This window comes from Barbatula barbatula (genome assembly GCF_947034865.1).
Source record: "Barbatula barbatula genome assembly, chromosome: 3".
Taxonomy (NCBI): domain Eukaryota; kingdom Metazoa; phylum Chordata; class Actinopteri; order Cypriniformes; family Nemacheilidae; genus Barbatula; species Barbatula barbatula.
The window spans coordinates 9,889,591-9,910,630 of record NC_136764.1 but is presented as its reverse complement, the minus strand read 5'-3'; the positions used below and the strand labels follow the sequence as shown (position 1 = coordinate 9,910,630).

The following is a 21,040-nucleotide window of genomic DNA, read 5'->3' as shown; positions in this document are numbered from 1 at the left end:
CGCCCGGCGCTCTTGTCTTGAAGTGCGTGCAGCAATGGCGGAGAACCGCATTTAGCATCCGAGAGGAAAATGGTTTATTTAATCACACATGAAATAAAAGTAACATATCGGGGATATCAGAGTACACATAAGAGCATGAATATTTTGGTTACAATAACGTTAACATACCATCTAATTCACAAGGCGTTAAAGCATCATTGCTGCGATCACGCACAGCATGCGGATCCTTACAAAAATAAAAAGGAACAGTAAAAAAGCTTTATCCAACGAATCTTGGTTTTATTAACATTATTCACGCATGTTTCTGATGTGAAAGTAGCTCAAGAGTTTAACTCCTGTGATTTATGCTATTCTTGACCAATTAATCGAGAGGACAAGTTTATAGATAACCCAGTTTCAGATAGAAACAAATGTTGATCTACTGGTTTAGTTGTTTTTACTGGAGGGAAATGACAGAACAGGAACGAGTGTTTCAATACACATTAACTCAAGTGATTGCGTGTAGTCTGTAATCCAAACCAATCCATTTTATGGTTTAACCATCTAAATGAAAAAGCCCAAAGCCATCTTTGACATTATCATTCAGGTGAACAAGAGGAGAATAATTTACCCTTTGCAGTCACACTTAAACATTTTACGAGGAGTTGTCTGGGTTCATTTAAAATACTAACAATATTTTAATCTGCATCCTGCTTATTATTTAAATTAAAACATGATTTTAACATAAAACTGCAAACAAACTAAAAATATAAAATAAATGTTTATCTTGAAACATGTGCAGACTACTGCATGGCTGGCTAGGAGTTGCTTTTGTCCTGAGACTGGAGTTTTGATAGGTATTTGTTACATGAAGCAATTTGGGTGACCACCAGAATTTGCTCATCAGTAATTCATTTAATTACTGCAAGGGTCACCCCAAATGCCAAGATAATTGCCCCATTCCAGTTTAATTTATTTTTTCTAGCAAAGCAGAAGGCAGTTGACAGAGAAAACACTGAGATGATATATATAGTGTTTATACATTTTTACATTTATTATATTAATGAATTTGGTCGATACAGACCATAACCAAAACAGACATAAAAAAAATACATTTTGTCGTCTTTGTGCGTTTCACTCAGTCCTCTGACAGCCACTTGTTTACATGGCAGCAAGAGCAACCGATGTGAGAACTGTCAAAGCAATGACAACGTATCCAGAACGATTGACTTCCGGTACCTTAAAGCCTTTTCCAACATCCCAGATCTGTGAGACAGACAGAAAGAGAAGGAGGGATTGAAACTAGATCTTAATATTACTTCTTTTATAACTTCAGGAGCCAAGTGTGTGAATGTACTCCACCAATGGATGTGTGTGTGTGTTTACCAAATGGCGGATGCCGTTGAAAGTGTGGTAAACCATTGGAAAAGCCAGAGCTATTTTGCTAAAAGCAAGAAAATGGGGCCCATATGACATGGAGTGAATCAGATCAAGGTAATGTGGGTAATTTTCCGGTAACACCAACGCAGCGACTGCAAACGCAGAGATTCCTGAGGAGAAGCCAGACAATATCATTATTAGATATTAATACACAAGCACTTAATCATCAGTAGAGAGAGGTTCTTTAAATGTCACTGAAGTACAGGCATTCTCATGAGACAATTATTGAGACAAAGTGTGTTCATTACCACCGCTAAGCCCCACTCCTGTTCCTCTATGTATGATTGACATCATCATAGGGATAGACCACCTGCAAAACAATTTAGTCATTACAATAACAAATATAGTAACAAAATAAAAAAAATACAAGAGAAGATCTAATTATTTAATTATATTATAAACTTTTAGAATGTAAAAGAATGACATAAAACATTTTCCATAAACCGGTAGTTAGGATTAAAAACCTTGAAACTAGAACGTGAAAATCTCTCCATGTTCCCACCCAGCACATCTGACCTTCACAGAGTGTTTCAAATGTCGGACACTCAATATCAATAGTGATTTTTCATAAGATTGATAAAGAAATTTGTTGATGTACAGACTCCCTAACAGACAGTTAGATGGGGACATACATTTGTGGTTTTAGGTGAAGTACAGAAATACAGACACAACGAAAGGACGTTGATTTAAAACAAAGGCACACATGACAGCTAGTATTGATAAATGCCTCAGGTCATCCAATCAAACAAGCGAAACTGATTAGCATTAACAGGTGGTAGAAACGTGTATCTAATCTGCCCAAGTAGGATTGGATTCTGTGACAAAACACGACACTCAAAAGGTCAGTTTGTTATTGCATGTTGTCGAAAAAGTATTCTTTCAAATATATTAATATATATTAATCAGAAACAATGGTTTACCGAACTTCACATGTTTTTCACAAGACCTGTTTAGGTTGATATTGGACGAACTAAACATAAGCTGAAAGTTTTCAGAATGTACAAAGCCGTTTTAAAAGCACGGCACACTGTGATTGGATGTTATTACTACCGTGCCAGACAGAAAACACTGTTATTAAATCACCTGTAAATGGATATATGAGGCGAAACAGGCCGGTTGAGTCGTGTGTTTTTTGCCCAGAACTTGGACATTTCTTCTTTAGCCGTGGTTCCCATAGGTGCAGCACTGGACAATACGGTACAGATGAACTTGAGTTAAAAAAACATACACAAACACTTTAAAACTTGTAAAAACGTTTATGCAAAAATACTCACTGTCTGTAGACTAAGCCAAACTGTGACCGTGACGAATATAGACCCTGTCGGGCCACCGTCCTTAACACAGAAAAAAGGACATTTCAGACAGATGACAAGGAGAAGATAGTAAATACACAACTGAAAGCCCCGAAGAAAACTGTTAAATATATGATACATTAAATGGCTTGTATCAATGCCTGTAAAAATAAGCCAACAATGCGAAATATATATTTCAGATCCAAAATAATGGCATTATGTATGAAAGCGTGATGCACAGGTAACGTTAGGAGACAAAGTAGGATACATGTTATTCTTATTAACACAAGAGCATATCAATGAAATAATTAGCAAATCAAATTGACATGGAATAATTATAAACTCCCTCTTGCATATAACGTAGTTGGCATAAGACAGACCAAAGTGCAGGACACAGCTGTTACATATGCGACATATTGTCAGTATAAGAATTCCCCAAACATCACGACTATCAAACTCCAGCCGTCAGTTTTTACGAATGTAAAAGCACTTTTACAACCAAACGAGAACGCAAAACTTTCCGATTTAAATTCGAACTTGTTCTTACTGACCTTAAAAGCAACGCCATGTTTTGGAGCTTGACTACCGGGAAGTGACGTCGGCGGATATGGTGACGCCAAGAACGATTACAAGAACTGTGGCCATTTTGATAAGGTCAAAACCAATGAACGAGTTTTATTGAGTTTTTACAACAAGTAAAGTTATGTACAACAATAATGTGAAAAGGTTTGATGGATATATTTAATATAAATATATATAATACAGCGTGTAGAGTACTGCAAATGGTTTATTGCACAATAAAGAGTTTTAACAGCTCAAGTCAAACATAATCAAATTAAGCTATGAAAACTGTTCATTGTATATTTTTCAAAATTATTGAATAGTTTACAGGTCTTGCATTTATTTATATATATATATATATATATTCTGATTTATTTTCTCTTTCTCCCCTGGTTGTATTATGGAACAATTTTATTATACATAACTGCGTGCACAAGTTGTTTTCATTTTTACACAGACAATGCGTTGTCCCTGTCAAATTTAAAAAGAAAACACAATTGGGGATTTGAAGAATGAAAAGGCAAATGTGAAAAAGAAATTGCCAAAACATTTTTACAAAGGTTTTTATTAAGGATCAAGCAATAATACTAACACGATTAAAATTAAAATTTGATTTTCATTTTATTAATTTTTTTATGTTTTCAAAGTCATGCAAATTACATGTTAATTAGTGGGTGTGTATGACACAAAAACGTCATATCCGTTTATGCCGTGGGGGAAAAAAACCATTCGAACATTAGAGCTGTTGATTTCATTTCATTTCATTGTTAATCTTGTCCTCAATTAATTAATTTATTTAATTTCGCCAGAATTTGGCTTCCATAGGGAGTGACTGCTGTGTTATTTTGTTGAATGGGATTTTTTTGGTTATAAGCATAATAAAAAAGTCTAATCAAATGACATAAAATCTCTTAGAAACCACAAATTAGGAAACATTGTAAAAAACTCAGCAACCTCAATTTATAAGAAAAACAGCTCTGAGTGTTTTCTTTTCAGTCTGGTGAGGTTTGAGAACACATCAAGAGTCATCCGAGTACATTCCTCAATAAAGAATTTCCCCAGATACTTCAAACATTGGTGCTCCCTCTTCTTCAGTTCATCACATTAATTTTCTAGGATTCAGGTCAGGGAACTGGAATGGCCATGGCAAGATCTTGATTTTTTGTTCAGTGACCCATTTCTGTTGATTTGGATGTTTGTTTTGAACCAATGTGCTGATGGAAGAAATAACCACGACCCATTATAATATTTCTATTAGAGAAAGTCAGGTTTTGATTTTTATATCTACTGGTATTTTATATAATACACGATGCCATGTATCTGAACAAGATGTCCAGATCCTCTGGTATAATATAGGTTCACAACAATAAATATCTCCCGACATTTTTAACTGTGGACATGGGGGGCCCTTTTTATCTCTGTGTGTATCAAATCTTGTGTTATTGCTGCCAAAAAAAACTATTTTTCATTTAATACGGCCATAGACCTTATAGTGCTTGAAGTTCCACTATATGGCAGATTAATATAGAGGAGTTTGTTTTTGCATGAGAGCAGAAGATTTGTTTCTTGAACAGTGTCCAAAACAACTTGTGGTGATGGAGGTGCAGTTTTCCTTTATTTTTATTAAATGCTTTCTGAACCCAAAATTCAACACATTTCTGCAATTCTCCATCTGTGATCTTTGAGAATTCTTTGGCCACTCAAAATATTATCTTTGCTGTGCATTAACACAATATAAACACACATTCACTTTCAGGCAGATTTTCAACATCTCCAGTCCATTAAAATGTCTTTGATCATTACCCTGATGTTGGAAATGAGAATTGTTATTGTTTCAACCATTTCCTTTTAAATCCACTTTCTATTTTTGGTAGCTAAACAATCCTTTGCTCCACATCAGAACTATGTTCTTTGGTGATGAATGATTAAGGGGGGGTTGGGCTTTGTGTTACGTAATGTTATTCTCCTGTGAACTAAGAAGTCCTGACTGTACAGCATCATGTTTCTAGTTACTTTAGTGTGCTCAGACAATTGAAATATTAATGGGAAAATACTTGGGAGATATTTTACTCATAAGAATTTCTAGTGGTGCCAATATACAGTATGTGGCCAGGGTGTATTAGTGAAAAACATTATTTTCACAATGTGATATTCCCCCCAGATTGTTTTACTTGAATGAAATGTTGGAATTTTGTAGATTTTTTAAATAAAAGATAAAAATGAGAAACAATTCAGATTTATTTTTACAGCCTTCTGCGTCATATTTACCAAGGATGCCAATAATGATGGCGGGCACTGTAATTTGAACCAAAGTTGGACTACATTTCACACACCAAGTGCAAACTTGATAAAAAGAGCAAATAGCAAAAGAAAGGCTACACGGTAAATCGGTAAATTCACAGCAAAAAAGGTAGTTGAAACATAAATATGCAGAACACGTATTGGTTGTAAATCATCAAATAAAAACGAATAGTGATATTCAGAATACATATTGTAAACATATGTCTATGGATGTAACATCACACATACATAGAGGGAGAGAGAGATTGCACATTATTTGCTTGTTAATAGTAGGTCTCTTTTTCCACCCAACCTAAAAATAAAAGAGAAAACAGGCAAAGTATTAGAAAACTTAGATTACAATTATATACTTTTTGTAGAGTTTTAAAGGAATAGTCATGTTGGTAAACTATAGCTTCACCCGACCCATATATCATCAAAAAAGTTTACATGTTTTTACATTGTTTTTGTCAATTACTGAAGGCTCCGGAAATTCTTTTGTAAACATTTGTGCTTCGCTCACCTCCAGGATTTCGGCGCAGGATTAATTTACGGATCTCGTCATACACAAAGATTAGGAGACTGTACGGAAAAGCACAGAACCACCACATAGTCCTGCACAGAATAGTAAAGGTGAAAGTTGAAGAAAGAAGAAGAAAATAAGCATCTCCAGGGAGCGGAATAGAGAAGTTTATACACTGTGTGTTTGTGTGTGTCTTACTTGAGGGGATACATCCTAAGGGCAATGTCCATACCGGGGCAATAGGACAGGAAGGCTGCCAGAGCTGTCTCTGTAAACAGCCCAAAAAGGAGAATCCTATTCCTGCAAGAACAAATGTCAGACAGCAGCATTTTGAGATGTATGCAAATGCCACCATGCATTCACAAGCATGGGCACACAAACACAAAGACGTAGACACACAAACACAGACTGACTTCATGCCCTGCTGGAAGACAGAGTTCCTACGCGTCTTGCAGATGATGAGGTCAGCCCACTGCACCACGACAATGCTGATGAAGAATGAGGTGTGACAGGTGAACTCAATGACCTTGCGCTGCTCGTAAGTCTGTAAGAAATACAGAAATATTCTATGAGCTATGTGATAGATACATTAACACATATTTCAAAGATGACTTTCAAAAGTCAAAAGTGCCCCAGAACTGTTTGCTTTACTAGATTTTTCTAAATATCTTCTTTTGTGTTCAACAGAACAAAACAATTACAAACATTTTGTCCTGGTAGTCATTGGTGGTCAAGAACTGTTTGGTTACAAGCATTTATTCATGTGTTTTTCACAACAAAGAAATGTTTACAGATTTGGAACAACTTGAGGATGAGTAAATGAAGACAGGACTATCATTTTTGAGTAAACTACTACTCTCTTTTTCCGGCCAAAGAATTACACCATGTCTACACCGGACAGGAGGTGACAAAAGACATTAGAAACGCATTAGAACCCATTATTTATTATTAATTTTGTCCACACGCTGTAGGTGTAGACAAGTGTAGACACTGTGCTACTTCAGTATTGGACAGAATGAAGTATACCATAATTTGTACATAACTTGTACAGTTTACTGTAGCTATTGGGTGAATGTCATGTTAATTTAATTAATAATCATTAGCTAAACTGATTATGTCCATGGTTTAGAATATTTATTTGCAAAGAAAGGGTGCTGAAGTATAAAAGGATTTGTATCTCCCTCATGGTCGAGTAGAAGTGTTTTTGTTAACTCACAGCAGAGTTGACTGTCTTGAGATTTGTATGGGATCTACACCTCGGATTTGTAGGATTTAACATTTCAGGCATCTAGTTGCATTGCACTGTGCCAAGAACATATTTGAACTTGTGTGTGTGTACCCATTGCTGTCCATAGGCATCTTCTAAGTCGTTCACTGAACGATCATCCCAGTCCAGCCGAATCCCGAACAACCATGAGGGCAAGAAACCATTCTCAGCCATGATCACAAAATAGGTAAAGAAACCCGCTAGTGCCTGGATCATACCTACACAAACACATGATCGGGACTTTTCATTACTTCTAAAGTTGATATACTTTGCTAACAGCATTTTACCCCTAACACCCCCCTCCCCTTGTGGGGGCATCTGTTACCCTCAATGTGGGCAAAACCTTACACACAGACAGATAGCCAAACGCCTATACAAAGATAAGCACATGCACATTCACAAAAAACGACTTCTCTATAAATACTTGTAAACCCCCAGAGCGTGAAAAGCTATTTTTTAGGTATGTTAATGTATTTTATCTGCAGCTCCTCACACACTATGAGGACATAAGCGTAACGGTTATAAAGGCAATGTGTTTGTGCCGGGTGATGTTTGCATGCAAGTTTGCACAAGACTAACCGATTTGCCCATAAGCCATACTGATGAGCCTCTCATTCACCAGTTTGTCAGTTTTAGGGTTTCGGGGCTGACGCTTCATAATATCACTCTCTGCAGACTCGTATGCCAGAGAGATTGCAGGAACCTGAGAGACGGAGAGAGAGAAAGAGTTGCTTTTTTGTCCTGCAGACAGATGTTATGTGTGTGCGTCACAGAGATTTTATGTCTGGTGCCCGAGGGTGATATCATACTTGACACGAGGTGGAAGTATGTCTGAACGCAAACGTGCGAGAGTGTACATGTATCTCTCACCATGTCAGTGCCCAGGTCAATGCAGAGGATGGTGACGGTGCCCAGGGGCAGCGGCACGCTGGCGATGATGAAGAGCAGGAAGGGTGTGATCTCAGGGATGTTACTGGTAAGTGTGTAAGCAATCGACTTTTTTAGGTTATCAAAAATCAGGCGACCTAAGATATGGCGAAATAAATGGTTTTAAAGATTTGTATATCTTTACAAAATAAACACAAAACAAACTTTTTTTTTGTTTTATGCTAATTTGCTTCCAAAATGTTAAACAGATGAATTTAACGACACCTAACAAATAACTGTATATTTTTTACTACAAAAAGGAATCTGTCATTAACAACTCACACTCATTTTTTACTGTATAAAGAAAGCCAAAGTGACAATGGCTGTCAAACCCCAAAAAGATATACAGCATGTATAAAAAGAGTGTAATATATAATATAATACATTTCTGTATGTTATCTGGCACCATAAAACATCACTGATATCAAACCCCATTTGTTCTCAAATGTGTGCTATGAATACAATACAATTTGAAATTCTTGCCACAAACATGAGCTTAACACAAGCTAGGAGATTGCAAGACTATCGAATGGCTTAGAATATATTATTCAGTATTATCCCCCTTGTGTTCTATTTTCACTGTCCTTGTCTTGATAGTTGGTGTTAACACTCCTCCACTTCACTCTCTCTCTCTCTCTCTCTCTCTCTCTCTCTCTCTCTCTCTCTCTCTCACCTTCCTCCACTCCAGTAACAATAGAGGCAAAGTTGTCGTCCAGCAGGATCATGTCAGCAGCCTGCTTGGAGACGTCTGAGCCTGCGATTCCCATGGCAACACCAATGTCAGCCTTCTTCAAAGCAGGAGAGTCATTCACCCCATCACCTGTGACTGCCACTATAGCACCCTGGAGCCAAGGTCAGTCAATCAGAATCAGAGTCAAAAATCACTCTGCAAATCGGGAAAAAGAGCTTTCAACAAATCATTATCAAGGACTGCTCTGTCGATGCTTCATAGGCCGTTAAAAGGGTAAAGAATATGTATGCTTAAAGTGATAGTTCGCCCCAAACATCAACATTAACTTAACACTCATTGTATGACTACTGCAGACCACAAAAGAAGATATTTTGGAGAATGTTCAGTACGGCACAAATTCACTTGCATTGGTTTTGGGTCCATACAATAGAAGTGAATGGGTGCCCCCAATGTGTGTTAACGATTTTTTTTTCAAAATATCTTTTGTTGTTCTGCGGAAGAAAGAAAGTCATACAGGTTTGAAATGACAAGAAGATTTTTTTGGGTTGAACTATCGCTTTACTGTGAATATTTATGCGGGGTGCGTTAAAGGAGTAGTTTAAACTTTAAAATAAGCACCCATTGACTTTCCATATAGGAATAAAAATGACTATGGAAAGTCTATGGGGGCTTATTTTGAAGCGAACTACTCCTTAAATGTGTGTGTGCACAGTAAGATGTGTATGTATGTGATTTTCTGCATCATGAGCATCACTAAATTGAACTACATAGGTAAATGATTCTCTTTAAACAGATTTCTTTAAACACGTGGCTGGACAAATACAGCAAACTTACACAATTGGTTAGATAAGAAAGCTCAAACAGAGCAATGTTTTGATGTGTTCCTCTTTAGTAAAATAATAGTTTTATTTTAATTAAAGTTTTCTCTATAGAACAGATAAGTAAAAGTGTTTCACTAAAGAAACAATAGACCTCAGCTTTTAAGACTTGATATTTCAGTTTGGCCTGCAACATGTGAATCAGAATTTTATGAAAGTTCTTCTATATGTTAACTTTAAACATTCTCACACACCTGTCTCTGGAAGCCCTCCACGATTATGAGTTTTTGTTGAGGTGAAGTGCGGGCAAACACAATCTCTGTGTGGTTCCTCAAAACATCGTCCAGATATTCAGAGCTCATGTCCTTTAGGTCTGAACCATGAACCACACAAGCCTTGGCGTCTCTGAAACACACACACACACGCACACACACAGACACACACACACGCACGCATACACACACACACATACACACACACACACATACACACCATTATGATGAAGCAATAAAAGCAGACCCATTCAAAATAAAATGATTACACCCACACACATTTGCACCCACGCTCTCCCGTAAACAGATAGATGCACACACAGACCGTGGGTTGACTTGGCTCAGAGGTATATTAAGTCTCTCTGCGATATCTTCCACCGTCTCGTTGCCCTCTGAGATGATGCCGACACCTTTAGCGATGGCCTTTGCTGTTATAGGATGGTCACCCGTTACCATGATCACCTGTTAAAAAGGACTTTTGTCACTATTGAGAGGGACTGAATAAAGTTCAGCCACAGTTAACGCTTTACTGTTAAGGGATGGACGGAATCTTGAATACCTTAATGCCAGCAGAGCGGCATTTGCCCACAGCGTCTGGTACTGCGGCTCGGGGGGGATCGATCATAGACATTAAACCCAGAAAACAGAGCTGATTGATGGGGAAATTCACATTATCGGTGTCAAACTCAAATCCACGTGGAAACTGAGAGGCCGAGAGATACAGGTGACAGAAACCTGGAGAAAGGCAGAGAATTATGGATGGATAGATGAATGGAAAGGAGGAAGTGAAGGATAAAGGGAGTAGGGACCTACCAAGAACTCTCTCGCCTAGTCCGCCCAACTCAATGTAGGCTCCTTGAAATGCGTCTTTCCAGTTTTCGTCCAGGGGTAATTCTTGACCATTGATCAAAATGGTACTGCACCTGCATTACCAAAGATCAATAATCACTATTGATCAGCAATAAAATTGTTACATATTGTCAATAGTCACAGGTATTAAGTAGAGTTAATGAAATAGGATTTTATGGCATCATGTATTTCATATGAATTTATGTTAATGATTACAGGTGGTAATAAAAATATCATAATTATGATAAATAAACAGCGTAGTTATTGATTAAATAAACAGCGTGATAAATAAGTAGTCACACCGCTGTTCATTTCCTATATTAACATTCATGAAAGACTGGAACTATTGCTTAATAATGATAAGGATTGTTGTGTTTTATATATGGACTGTATTTACTGTATAGAGTAGTGCAGAGAAGACGTATTTTTGTATGCAAACCCCAGAATTGAATTTTCATTTAAGAACTTCATCGGCCCAAAGTGTATGTTTTTTAAATGGGTTTTTGGTTAACAAAACCTTATTCTATAAGATAAAACACACCAGTTATAACCCGCTCTTGATTTTTTTAAGCTTTATTGTGTCCTCAAAACAGGGGTTAGCTAACAAGTTGCGAAAATCGGCTACATCCTTCGGAGGTGGCGTAAGACATTATAGCGCATATAAATCTCATAAATAATGCAACATGGACACAAAGCTCTTAAAACATAGATGGAGATTCATTACCGGAGTAACTAATTATCAGGAAAGTTTTAATAAAGTTTTTAAAAGTTGTCAGCGACAATAGTTTTGTCTGTTTATAGCCTCATCTTAGCTTTTTACTTCTGGTGATTGTATTTAGACTTCAAAAGTAATCGTTTTAAGAAATTTGTAAAGACTAAATTGAAAGACAAAACTTATAAATATCATAAAACTTTGTTGATTACAGATCCTATTTTTGAGTCTATAGGAAAATACATAGGCTTTTGTTCGAGGAAACCAGTGTGGTGCTAACTTCCAGGTTGGCCTACAAAAACACGAACGGTACTCTATTGAGATCTTATATTGCACCTCTCCAGAATTCTCTCCGGTGCTCCCTTCATCACAAGCAGATACCCAGTGGGACTGTCCTCCAACTCATGAATAGACAGCTGAGAAAAATAACAATAAGAAGGGATTTTAAAATACTTTTAATAACATCTGTATCACTAACCGAAGTATTTCATGTTTAAAAGAGGCCTTTGCTAAAGTTACAAGAGACTTACAGCAGATATGTTTTTTGACTGTGCATGTACTGTACCTGGTATTTGTTGGTTGAGTTGAACGGGATTTCTGCAACTTTAGGGTTGTTTTGTCTGAGTGTTTCAACACTGCCGGATGAGAGCTCAACACACTTTAGTAGAGCAGATTCTGATGCGTCACCTGATGTATCCCTCTACAAACACGCACAGACACAAAGAATGAAGTCACTATAAATAATTAAACATGTTTCCAAACGTATAGTTTTCAATTTGACATCACTTATGTCATGATTCTGCTGCATCATGACATGTTTTTCTTATTATAGTGGCAGGATCATGACAGAACCTCATGTTTAATGTGGAGAGAGGCCATTATTGTTATGGTCTTACAGAAACTCTCTCTGGTCTCGTCTTTGTTCCCATCCTCTCGTTATTGATTCATGCCCTTCACCTGTTCCCCTCTTAATTTGGTCCATTATTTAATGACCTTGTGTCTTCTGTCTTGTGCTGGTTCATTATGTCTTGTACTCTAGTTTAGTTATTTGTAGTTCATGTCAAAAGTTAATTTAAGTCTTGTTTAAGTGTAGTTAGTTTTAGTCCTGTCATGTTGTTGTATCTATCCCTGTTTTGTTCTGTTACCCCCACGTGGGTCTATGTTTTATTATTTATTATTAAAATATGTTAACCCCTTACCCGCTGTCTGCACCTGGGTCCTCTGTCCTTGTCTCACCACTCGAGAACCCGAGAACCATGACAACTTATTGCACCAAATAGAAAGTATTATGTTTCTTTTAGTGTCCAAATATGCTGGACAAAACAGTGTTGGCTTAAAGGGATAGTTTTTCCAAAAATGAAAATTCTGTCATTATTTACTCACCTTTAAGTTGTTCCAGATTTGTACAGATCTGTTTTTTGTTCTGAAGAACAGAGACAAAGATATTTGGAATGCTTGTAACCAAATAGTTCTTGGACCCCATTGACTACCATAGTAGTAAAAATGACTTTATAATTTGTTGGTTCTGTTGAACACAAAAGACGATATTTTGAAGAATGAAGGACAGCAAGCAGTTCTGGGGCACTTTTGAATATCATTGTTATTCTTAATGGTAGTCAATGGGGTCCAAGAACTGTTTGTTTACAAGCATTCGTCCGAATATCTTTTCTGTGTTCAACCAAACAACAAAATGTACACAGGGTTGGAACAACTAAAGAGTGAGTAATTCATGACAGAATTTAAATGTTTGGGTGAACTTTCCCTTTAAATAATGACTTGAGTTTGGAGAAGATCCGCATTGTCTGTTAATTGTCCAACCGATGGAAGACGGATGAAGTGTTTACAGCTTTGGAATGTATAATTATGTTTGTTATTCTTTTTGCCGTTTCGGGTGGCTTAGAAGAAAACACAAAATGACACCTCAGGCACACAAATGTCCAACAGATAAACTGTTCATGAAGGTACCTTGCGAAAAGGTATGTCGTCTTGTCCAGGTTTGAAGATAGCACGGTTACAGAGTCCTGCCACTCGGGATAGAGAGAACCAAGTTGCAGAGCTTTTATCGAACCCACAGCCTATACGTGCACACACAGACATAACAAAAAGAAAGGATTTGATCGAGTGTACCCAAAAAATTTAAGAGTATGTTAAGGGACACAATTTCTTCCAGCAACTGTTTTAAATACATCCAAAACACTGCCATTGATTTTCAGTCAGCGCTAATTAAAGGGACAATGTCCCCAGAGGATCAAAGGTAAAGTGCCTCGCTTAAGTACAATTCCCAGCAGAACTGTGATTGGAAATTGTAATTGACACTGAAACCTTTTGTTTAAGAAGCTGAGATTCCTACGTCATCAGGGACGATGTAACAAGTTTCCAGCAACAAGTAATCTTTCTGTCTACACTGAAAGCAGCTTGACTGCTGACCTAACCAGATTTGTCAGTAATGCATTCTAACCGGATTGGTCCTCTGTAGTATCAGCCTCATGGATCTGGTTGTCGAACCACATGTGAGCAACAGTCATGCGGTTCTGAGTCAAAGTTCCAGTTTTGTCGGAGCAGATGGTGGATGTGGAACCCAGAGTCTCAACGGCCTCAAGATTCTTCACCAGGCAGTTCTTACGAGCCATACGCTTGGCTGTTAGAGTCAAACACACCTAAGAGAGCGAGAGAGAGAGAAAATAAGAATTTACCATGTGCATTTTGCTAAGCAAAAAATGCGATTAAGGTGCGTTTTAAGTGAGTTGACATACAAAGTATTTGTGACCTTCAAACGTTTGTTTTTAACGGGATGGTTTACCCAAAAATGACAATTCTGCCATCATTTACTCACCCACTTATCATTTCAAATATGTATGACTTTCTTCTACAGAACACAAAATAACATATTTTGAAGAATGTCAGTAACCAAATAACAGTGGTGCCCATTCACTTTTATATATGGACACAAATCCAGTGCAAGTCAGTAGGTACCGCTGTTACCAACATTTTTTAAATATGTTCTTTTGTGAAAGTCATACAAGTCTAATATGACAAGAGGATGTTTAAATTATGACAGATTTGTTTTGTTTTTAAAATGTGATGGCGAGATAGAGAAACGAAACAGCCACAAAGGACAGAAATATAGAAGCAAGACTGAGAAAAATCCAAATAAATTTAACAGTATAAATGTGTCTCACAGTAACAGTGGCGAGCAGCCCTTCAGGGACATTGGCAACGATGATGCCGATGAGAAAAATGACGGCCTCCAACCAGCTGTAGCCCAGGATGATAGACAGGATGAAGAATGACACGCCTAGAAAGATGGCCACGCCCGTGATGATGTGAATGAAGTGCTCGATCTCCCTGTTGATGGGGGTCTGACCCACTTCCAGACCTGACGCTAAAGACGCAATGCGGCCCATCACTGTATGATCACCTGTGTTAATGACTATACCATGGGCTGTACCTACACAAACACACACAAAACATATATTAACAAATGACTATGTCAAAGTAATTGGAGAACAACATTCTGCAGAGGATGGATACGGGTTACAAGAATGATTGACCTTCCACACAGTTGGTGGAGAAGAAGCAGATGTTTCTGGTCTCCAGGGGATTTTCATGTGTGAATTGTAGAGAACGGGTCTGAGGTTCTGATTCTCCCGTGAGAGAGGAGTTATCCACCTGAGGAAGAGAATGTTCTTTTACACAAGGGTTGAACTAAGATGTATCTCTTGGTATCTCTCTCTGTCTTCTTTTTCTACCTTGCATCCGCTGGAGGAGATGATCCGAAGGTCTGCTGGGATTCTGTCTCCACCCTTGATCTCCACCAGGTCTCCCTGAACCACCTCCTCTGCATTGATCTCATGTTTCGATCCTTCACGGATCACCATAGCTTGCTAAAAGAACAAGAACAATACGTAATGTACAATAATTTGTGATATTCAGTGACATTCTCGGATGTTCTCACATTGCAGCTTTCACCCTGACCTGAGGCACCATGTTTTTAAAAGACTCCATGATCCGGGAACTTTTGGCTTCTTGATAATAGGAAAAGCAGCCAGTGACGATGACCACAGCGGAAAGCACCACACCCAGATACAACTGCAGTAAAGAAAGACAGAAAAGTCTAAGGATTGAAATCTGTATTTCATTTATCTTATCCTACAAAGAACTAAGGAAATATTTACATGCCATGTTGTGCATTTTTGCCAATTTTTACAGATGTTTTACATTCTACTCATGTACATTTTATGCATACTTTATGGTAGTACATTATAACTTATATTTACATTAAACATTATTAATGGTACCATCAATACCATCAAAATAGTTTTCTTTTAAATGATCTTCTTTTAAAACAGACAATTATTATACATTAAGCATCACAAATATATACCGTTTACTAATCTGTTTTAGTTGACTTATGATATTTTTTACATATTTTGATTTGATATTTAGACAATACGGTACAGCCAATGTGCTTTTGTAGTAATATGACATAAATGTTTCATACACATGTTATTTATTTACTTATGTACATACAGTATGTAAATGTTATAACTGTAAAACTGCTTTGATACAATGAAACTTTGTGTGTTGAAAGCTGTTTGACTATGAAAAAAAACTATTAAAGTGTAAAGCCTCATGATCGGTGGGCAAAACTCATTATTATCCAATCTAGGAAACTGTCTAGATTTATGCACCTACCTGTCTCTAAATTGTAAATGTTTTCATTTATTTAAAGAATATTTAATTTTCATCTTTCCACTTCAAAACAGCTGCACAATATGTTTTCCAAATCTGGGAATTATTCAAGGTCAAATGCTTTTAATTAATCATTGTTTTAACACACAAACATATCAGTGTAAACAAATAGAATACACCTATCGTGATACGGAAAAACATCATAAAGTGCGTCCACTGTTGAGCTCACATGTTCAATAAATTAACATTGACCCTGAACTGTCCCACAAGCAGCTGGGAGCCCAGTACACAAACTGGGACTCATTCATCTCTGGATATAGAGCAGCATACAGAACCAAAAGTAACCATACCAGCTCACCTTATTAAAATGTGCAGATTTTAACCCATTAGACTGATCATAGTTTTATTGTTTGCTTTGTTTTTTAATCGGCTTAGCTATGTGGATTTGAGAAAATGTATATAGTACTATATGGATTTGTAAAAACAGAGCTTGTGCATTTTAGAGTCAGCTGGGTTGCAATGACTACAGAAGTTATCTAATATGTAATCTAGACCCAGGTTCAAACCCACCACTTCAAACGGCTCATTGTATCTTATCGGCATTGGTTGGGCGTTAAGTGTACTCACATTGTCATTGACGGGTTCATCCGCGGTGGCCGCTTGAATACTATACGCAAGAAAGCACAGCATGGCACCGATCCACAGCAGGATAGAGAAACCACCAAACAGCTGCTTACAGAACTTCACCCACTCTGGTGTGGTAGGCGGCGGGGTAAGTGTATTCGGACCATCGCGTGCCAGAATTTCCTTCGCTCTCTTATAGGTCAAACCCTGGGAGAAAGAATCAAAAATACCTAAGATTCCCAGCAACAAAACAGAAGCTTAAACCAGCCTGGATTTGCTTTCAACAAAACTAACACTTAGATGGGTTAGATGGTCAGGTTGGAAAACCAGCTGAACGCCAAGCTGACCAGCAGTTAGAGGTTAGTTTAATACTGAATATGAAATTGGTTAGCCTTGCTTCATTTCCATGATGTTCAAGTGTTTATGAAACGAAGGCGGCCTGGCTTAAAATTGTTTGTGGATAAAATGTCCAATTCATTATTGCAAATGTCAGGGTCAAAGTTAAGATGACTCACTGAGGTGAGGTCAACTCCGTAGCGAGCGCTAATCTCATCTAGAGACAGCTTATGATCATCCTGTAGAAACACACACACACACACACACAAACATATATCAAGTAACAATGTTTCTAACCATTTGAAACCATTAAAATGCATCACATTATTTGATAAACACCTATTGTTTTCTAACATTTACACACGTGTCCAGATACGTACCAGCGAGACCTCTTTCTTCAGCTCATTTAAATCCTTATCTTTCTTCTTTCTCTTTCCTCCCACTGGAGCAGCCTCAGGGCTGCCTTCATGTCCGTACTGAAAGACAAAGAGAGAAAACATTTTATTGCTCTGTGGTTTCTCTGTTACGGGACTCCGATGTCTCAGATTTTTCCAGCCAATTTTAGGAATGCAATAAACATTGGTGGCATTTATTAGAGATGCCAATCCATTCCTGTACATTACAAATAAAACCCTACATCAGGTCCCGACAGTCTTATGATTCTACCCCGTTACTGCATCCGTCAGTCATTTAACCCTTTTACTGTTATTGTAAGAAAAAATGACAAATATCATGTATGGGAAACATTAGATGATCAATAAACTAGAAACCAATATTTGGTCCCAAACTAAAAGTGTGCATTTGTATTATTTGCAGTGCTGTTTCATTTTCCAGTGTAACTTCATGTCTTCTCATTTATGACTACTTTTAAAAAAAATGTATTTAATGTATTTCATTCTTTAGGAGAAATAAAAGGCACTATAGGAAACATACGATTACATTTGATACGATTCTGAGGAGATGAACATTTACCTTAAGTCTCCATTCACTCTTTAATATTGTATCTATCAATGAGAAACATTTAAAGGTCCAGTGTATGAAATTTAGAGGCATCTTGCGGTGAGGTTGTGCACTGCAACCAACGGCTCACTCCACACCCCATTGCGAAGCACTACGGTGGCTGACACAGGATTAAGGGGCGGTTCACATTTCGAATCTTTTGCGCGCCCAAGTTCGTTACTTGGAATGTAGACACGCGGTAGCTGCTAGCCTACGTTTTTTCTAGACGTGTTGGCGTCGCATCGAGATGGAAATAGTTCAACTTCACAGAGTGCCGCGCGCACCGCAGGTCATTTCCGCAGTTTTAGACCCGGAATGTGAATCGCCCCTAAGTTGTCATTACATTTTCGCTTCTTCACCGAAAGAGATAAGATAGGCTATTTACAAAACACGCTCTGAGCAGTTAGTCCGTTTAGAGCTACTGTCGAAATAACATGGCGAATTCCATGCAAGGGGACCCATGGTGTATGTAGATAGAAATAGCTCATTCTGAGGTAGTAAAAACATAACGCTCCATTATGTAAGGTCTTTGTACACCTCTTTAGACATAGTTATGTATAGTCTATTATATTGCATTTTGTCAATACATCCTCCAAAACATTACACACAGCACCTTTAAGATAAGATCTCATTTGGTTTTGTTCCCACGAGTATGTACACCATGTAGCACACCTTTGTAAATCGAATTTTACTCTGGACTCAAGTGCCTATTTCACAGAACATCATGAGTACATATGTCAAGCTATACGAAAGTATGCCAGATATTTGACAGTGTAATCAAACACGTGAGTATGAGTCTGTAAGCAGCAGTTGGATCATCTAACATAGTGTACAGGCAGTAAATGTGCTCTTTGTGCTGACACACTAGGTCTTGGGGAACAGGGTGTCATGAAAACACCTGGTCCTGTCACTCAGCTGTGACTCTGTGTTTCTGAGACACGCGTATGTGCAGAACCGCATTGACGGGAGATGATCATTCATTACTTGAATCAGACCTATTTACCAATTAAATTCCAGTCAGCCTACTAGATTAGTTTCTTACCCTCATTACAAGCAATGACAGCATCAGGATATCAGCGAAACAACATTCAGATAATCACCAACCTGTCATTTCACAAACATTTTAAAAGGCCTCTCCTGCAGTGAACCTCATTAAATTTGTCATGATTTGAAATGAAAATAATCACACTTTTTCATTTTGAGCTAGTCTACTGCACTACACACTTATTACAATATTCACACAATAATCTCATTGCTTATTGCATCATGCTCAAAACTGCTTAAAAAGCTGCTATTTTTTACTTCTCTTCAAATAGATCACGTTTGGTTCAGTAATATTTTGAAATGTAGTACATATCAATAGCGAAATACTTGAGGAATGCCTTTACCGTGGAATGTTTTCCGTGTATATACTTCAATTATCGTGGAATAAACGTATAGTTTATTCTCCAAATTTCAATAATTTGATGTCTGATATTCAATTACGATACATATTACGCTAGACCCAGCCTTCCACATTCTACTGAGAACATGACATTTTGAATATAAAAGTTTCAAAAAGGGGCACATTTTTATTGTTTAATTGCAATAAATTAAATCGTGTCATTCTAATTCACATACACCCACTTGTGCTTACGGTTGTAACTCTCAATGGTGTAACCTTCACTGTCGATGATCAATAATACAAAGTTCAACAATATGACGTTCACTGATAACAGTCACTGGTAATATGGACGCAATGTTCGCACAATGTTTGTTGAGAATTTTAAATATCAAAATGTTTGCTAGGCCCAGAGATATTAATGCACCAATCTACTGTAAGCTAGCAAATGAAAAACACTTCACCCTGGTGAAGGTCTGTATAAAAGAAAGTGAGACAGACACACATCCAGGGCCAAGCTTTTGATCTCATTTTAATTATCCTAAAATACACATATTTTGGTGAATCCAACCAATTCATTACGAGAAGATCTTCAGAACAATGTCTCTTTCTACACAAATATATTCCTACATAAGCACATGGTATCAAAAGAAATTCCAGAGATTCAAAACTTATACATTATTTAAGTGTACATGGCACTAATAACAATGTGTGAAAGATAGGTTGAAAGCCATAGAAAGACAGAAAGAATAACTGATGAAGCAGCACAGAAAATTCACTCACCCCTTTTCCCATGTTCTTGGATAATGAATAACTGACCCACGGATCTCTCCCACTCCCTCCTCACACGTGTAGAAGACACTGGTGGCTTTTTTGGGAGGTAACATACCCTCATGATTTAACACACACAGCCTGTTCTCTCCCTTGATTTGCGCCTGAGGGTAACCCGAAGCTCACTTTCCAACCCCTGCCCTTACACACACACACATACACACACCTTCATGCCCATTGGAGAGGATTTCTTTGTACCTTCACCTGCTACCATTTCAGCCCGTATTCCCTCTATCTATCACAAGCACACTTACAGGATAATAATATTTAAGCCGATGGCAGAAAAAGATTGATTGATGGCGAACACTGTCATCGTGATCTGTTGATGCTCAGTTGGCTTGAGGGTTTGCTTTGACATCTGAATCACGTTTTGAGACTGTGGGAACTGTTCTCATGTCTGTGCTAGATCTGTTAAGAACTTAACCAGAGAGAGTAAGTGGCCTTCCGACCCCTTCTGTATACCCGGACATCATACACCGCTTACAAAACATTTGCTATATTCATATACTGTACGTGCAGTCAAACCAAAATGTATTCAAACACATTCAACATGCCCCATATTATCA

General features: G+C 37.6%; 2 protein-coding genes across 3 annotated transcripts; both read right to left on the bottom strand.

The window, feature by feature from the left end:
* Positions 1-1,009: 1,009 nt before the first annotated feature.
* On the bottom strand, positions 1,010-3,308 carry sdhc (succinate dehydrogenase complex, subunit C, integral membrane protein). The gene is made up of 6 exons (XM_079451502.1): positions 3,263-3,308; positions 2,694-2,753; positions 2,503-2,604; positions 1,668-1,729; positions 1,366-1,529; positions 1,010-1,245 (listed from the first exon to the last, which is right to left on the bottom strand). Exons 1-6 carry the CDS (start codon positions 3,277-3,279, stop codon positions 1,141-1,143), a joined length of 510 nt encoding a protein of 169 aa, XP_079307628.1. The 5' UTR covers positions 3,280-3,308; the 3' UTR covers positions 1,010-1,140.
* Positions 3,309-4,866: 1,558 nt separating this feature from the next.
* Positions 4,867-20,559, bottom strand: atp1a2a (ATPase Na+/K+ transporting subunit alpha 2a). 2 transcript variants are annotated; one of them, XM_079452365.1, is made up of 24 exons: positions 20,427-20,559; positions 17,644-17,739; positions 17,443-17,502; positions 16,931-17,134; positions 15,587-15,700; positions 15,361-15,495; positions 15,163-15,280; positions 14,791-15,059; positions 14,070-14,268; positions 13,577-13,686; positions 12,177-12,311; positions 11,948-12,027; positions 10,864-10,973; positions 10,610-10,785; positions 10,376-10,512; positions 10,033-10,183; positions 8,943-9,111; positions 8,213-8,367; positions 7,922-8,045; positions 7,415-7,560; positions 6,489-6,619; positions 6,274-6,375; positions 6,076-6,167; positions 4,867-5,865 (listed from the first exon to the last, which is right to left on the bottom strand). In XM_079452365.1, the coding sequence occupies exons 1-24, from the start codon at positions 20,436-20,438 to the stop codon at positions 5,837-5,839; spliced, it is 3,054 nt and encodes a 1,017-aa protein (XP_079308491.1). In that variant the 5' UTR covers positions 20,439-20,559; the 3' UTR covers positions 4,867-5,836. The 2 variants fall into 2 exon arrangements, with proteins under 2 accessions (XP_079308491.1, XP_079308492.1); XM_079452366.1 differs by lacking the exons at positions 10,610-10,785; positions 10,864-10,973; positions 11,948-12,027; ... (9 more) ...; positions 17,644-17,739; positions 20,427-20,559 and having other exon boundaries at positions 10,033-10,151; positions 10,376-10,502.
* Positions 20,560-21,040: the final 481 nt, after the last annotated feature.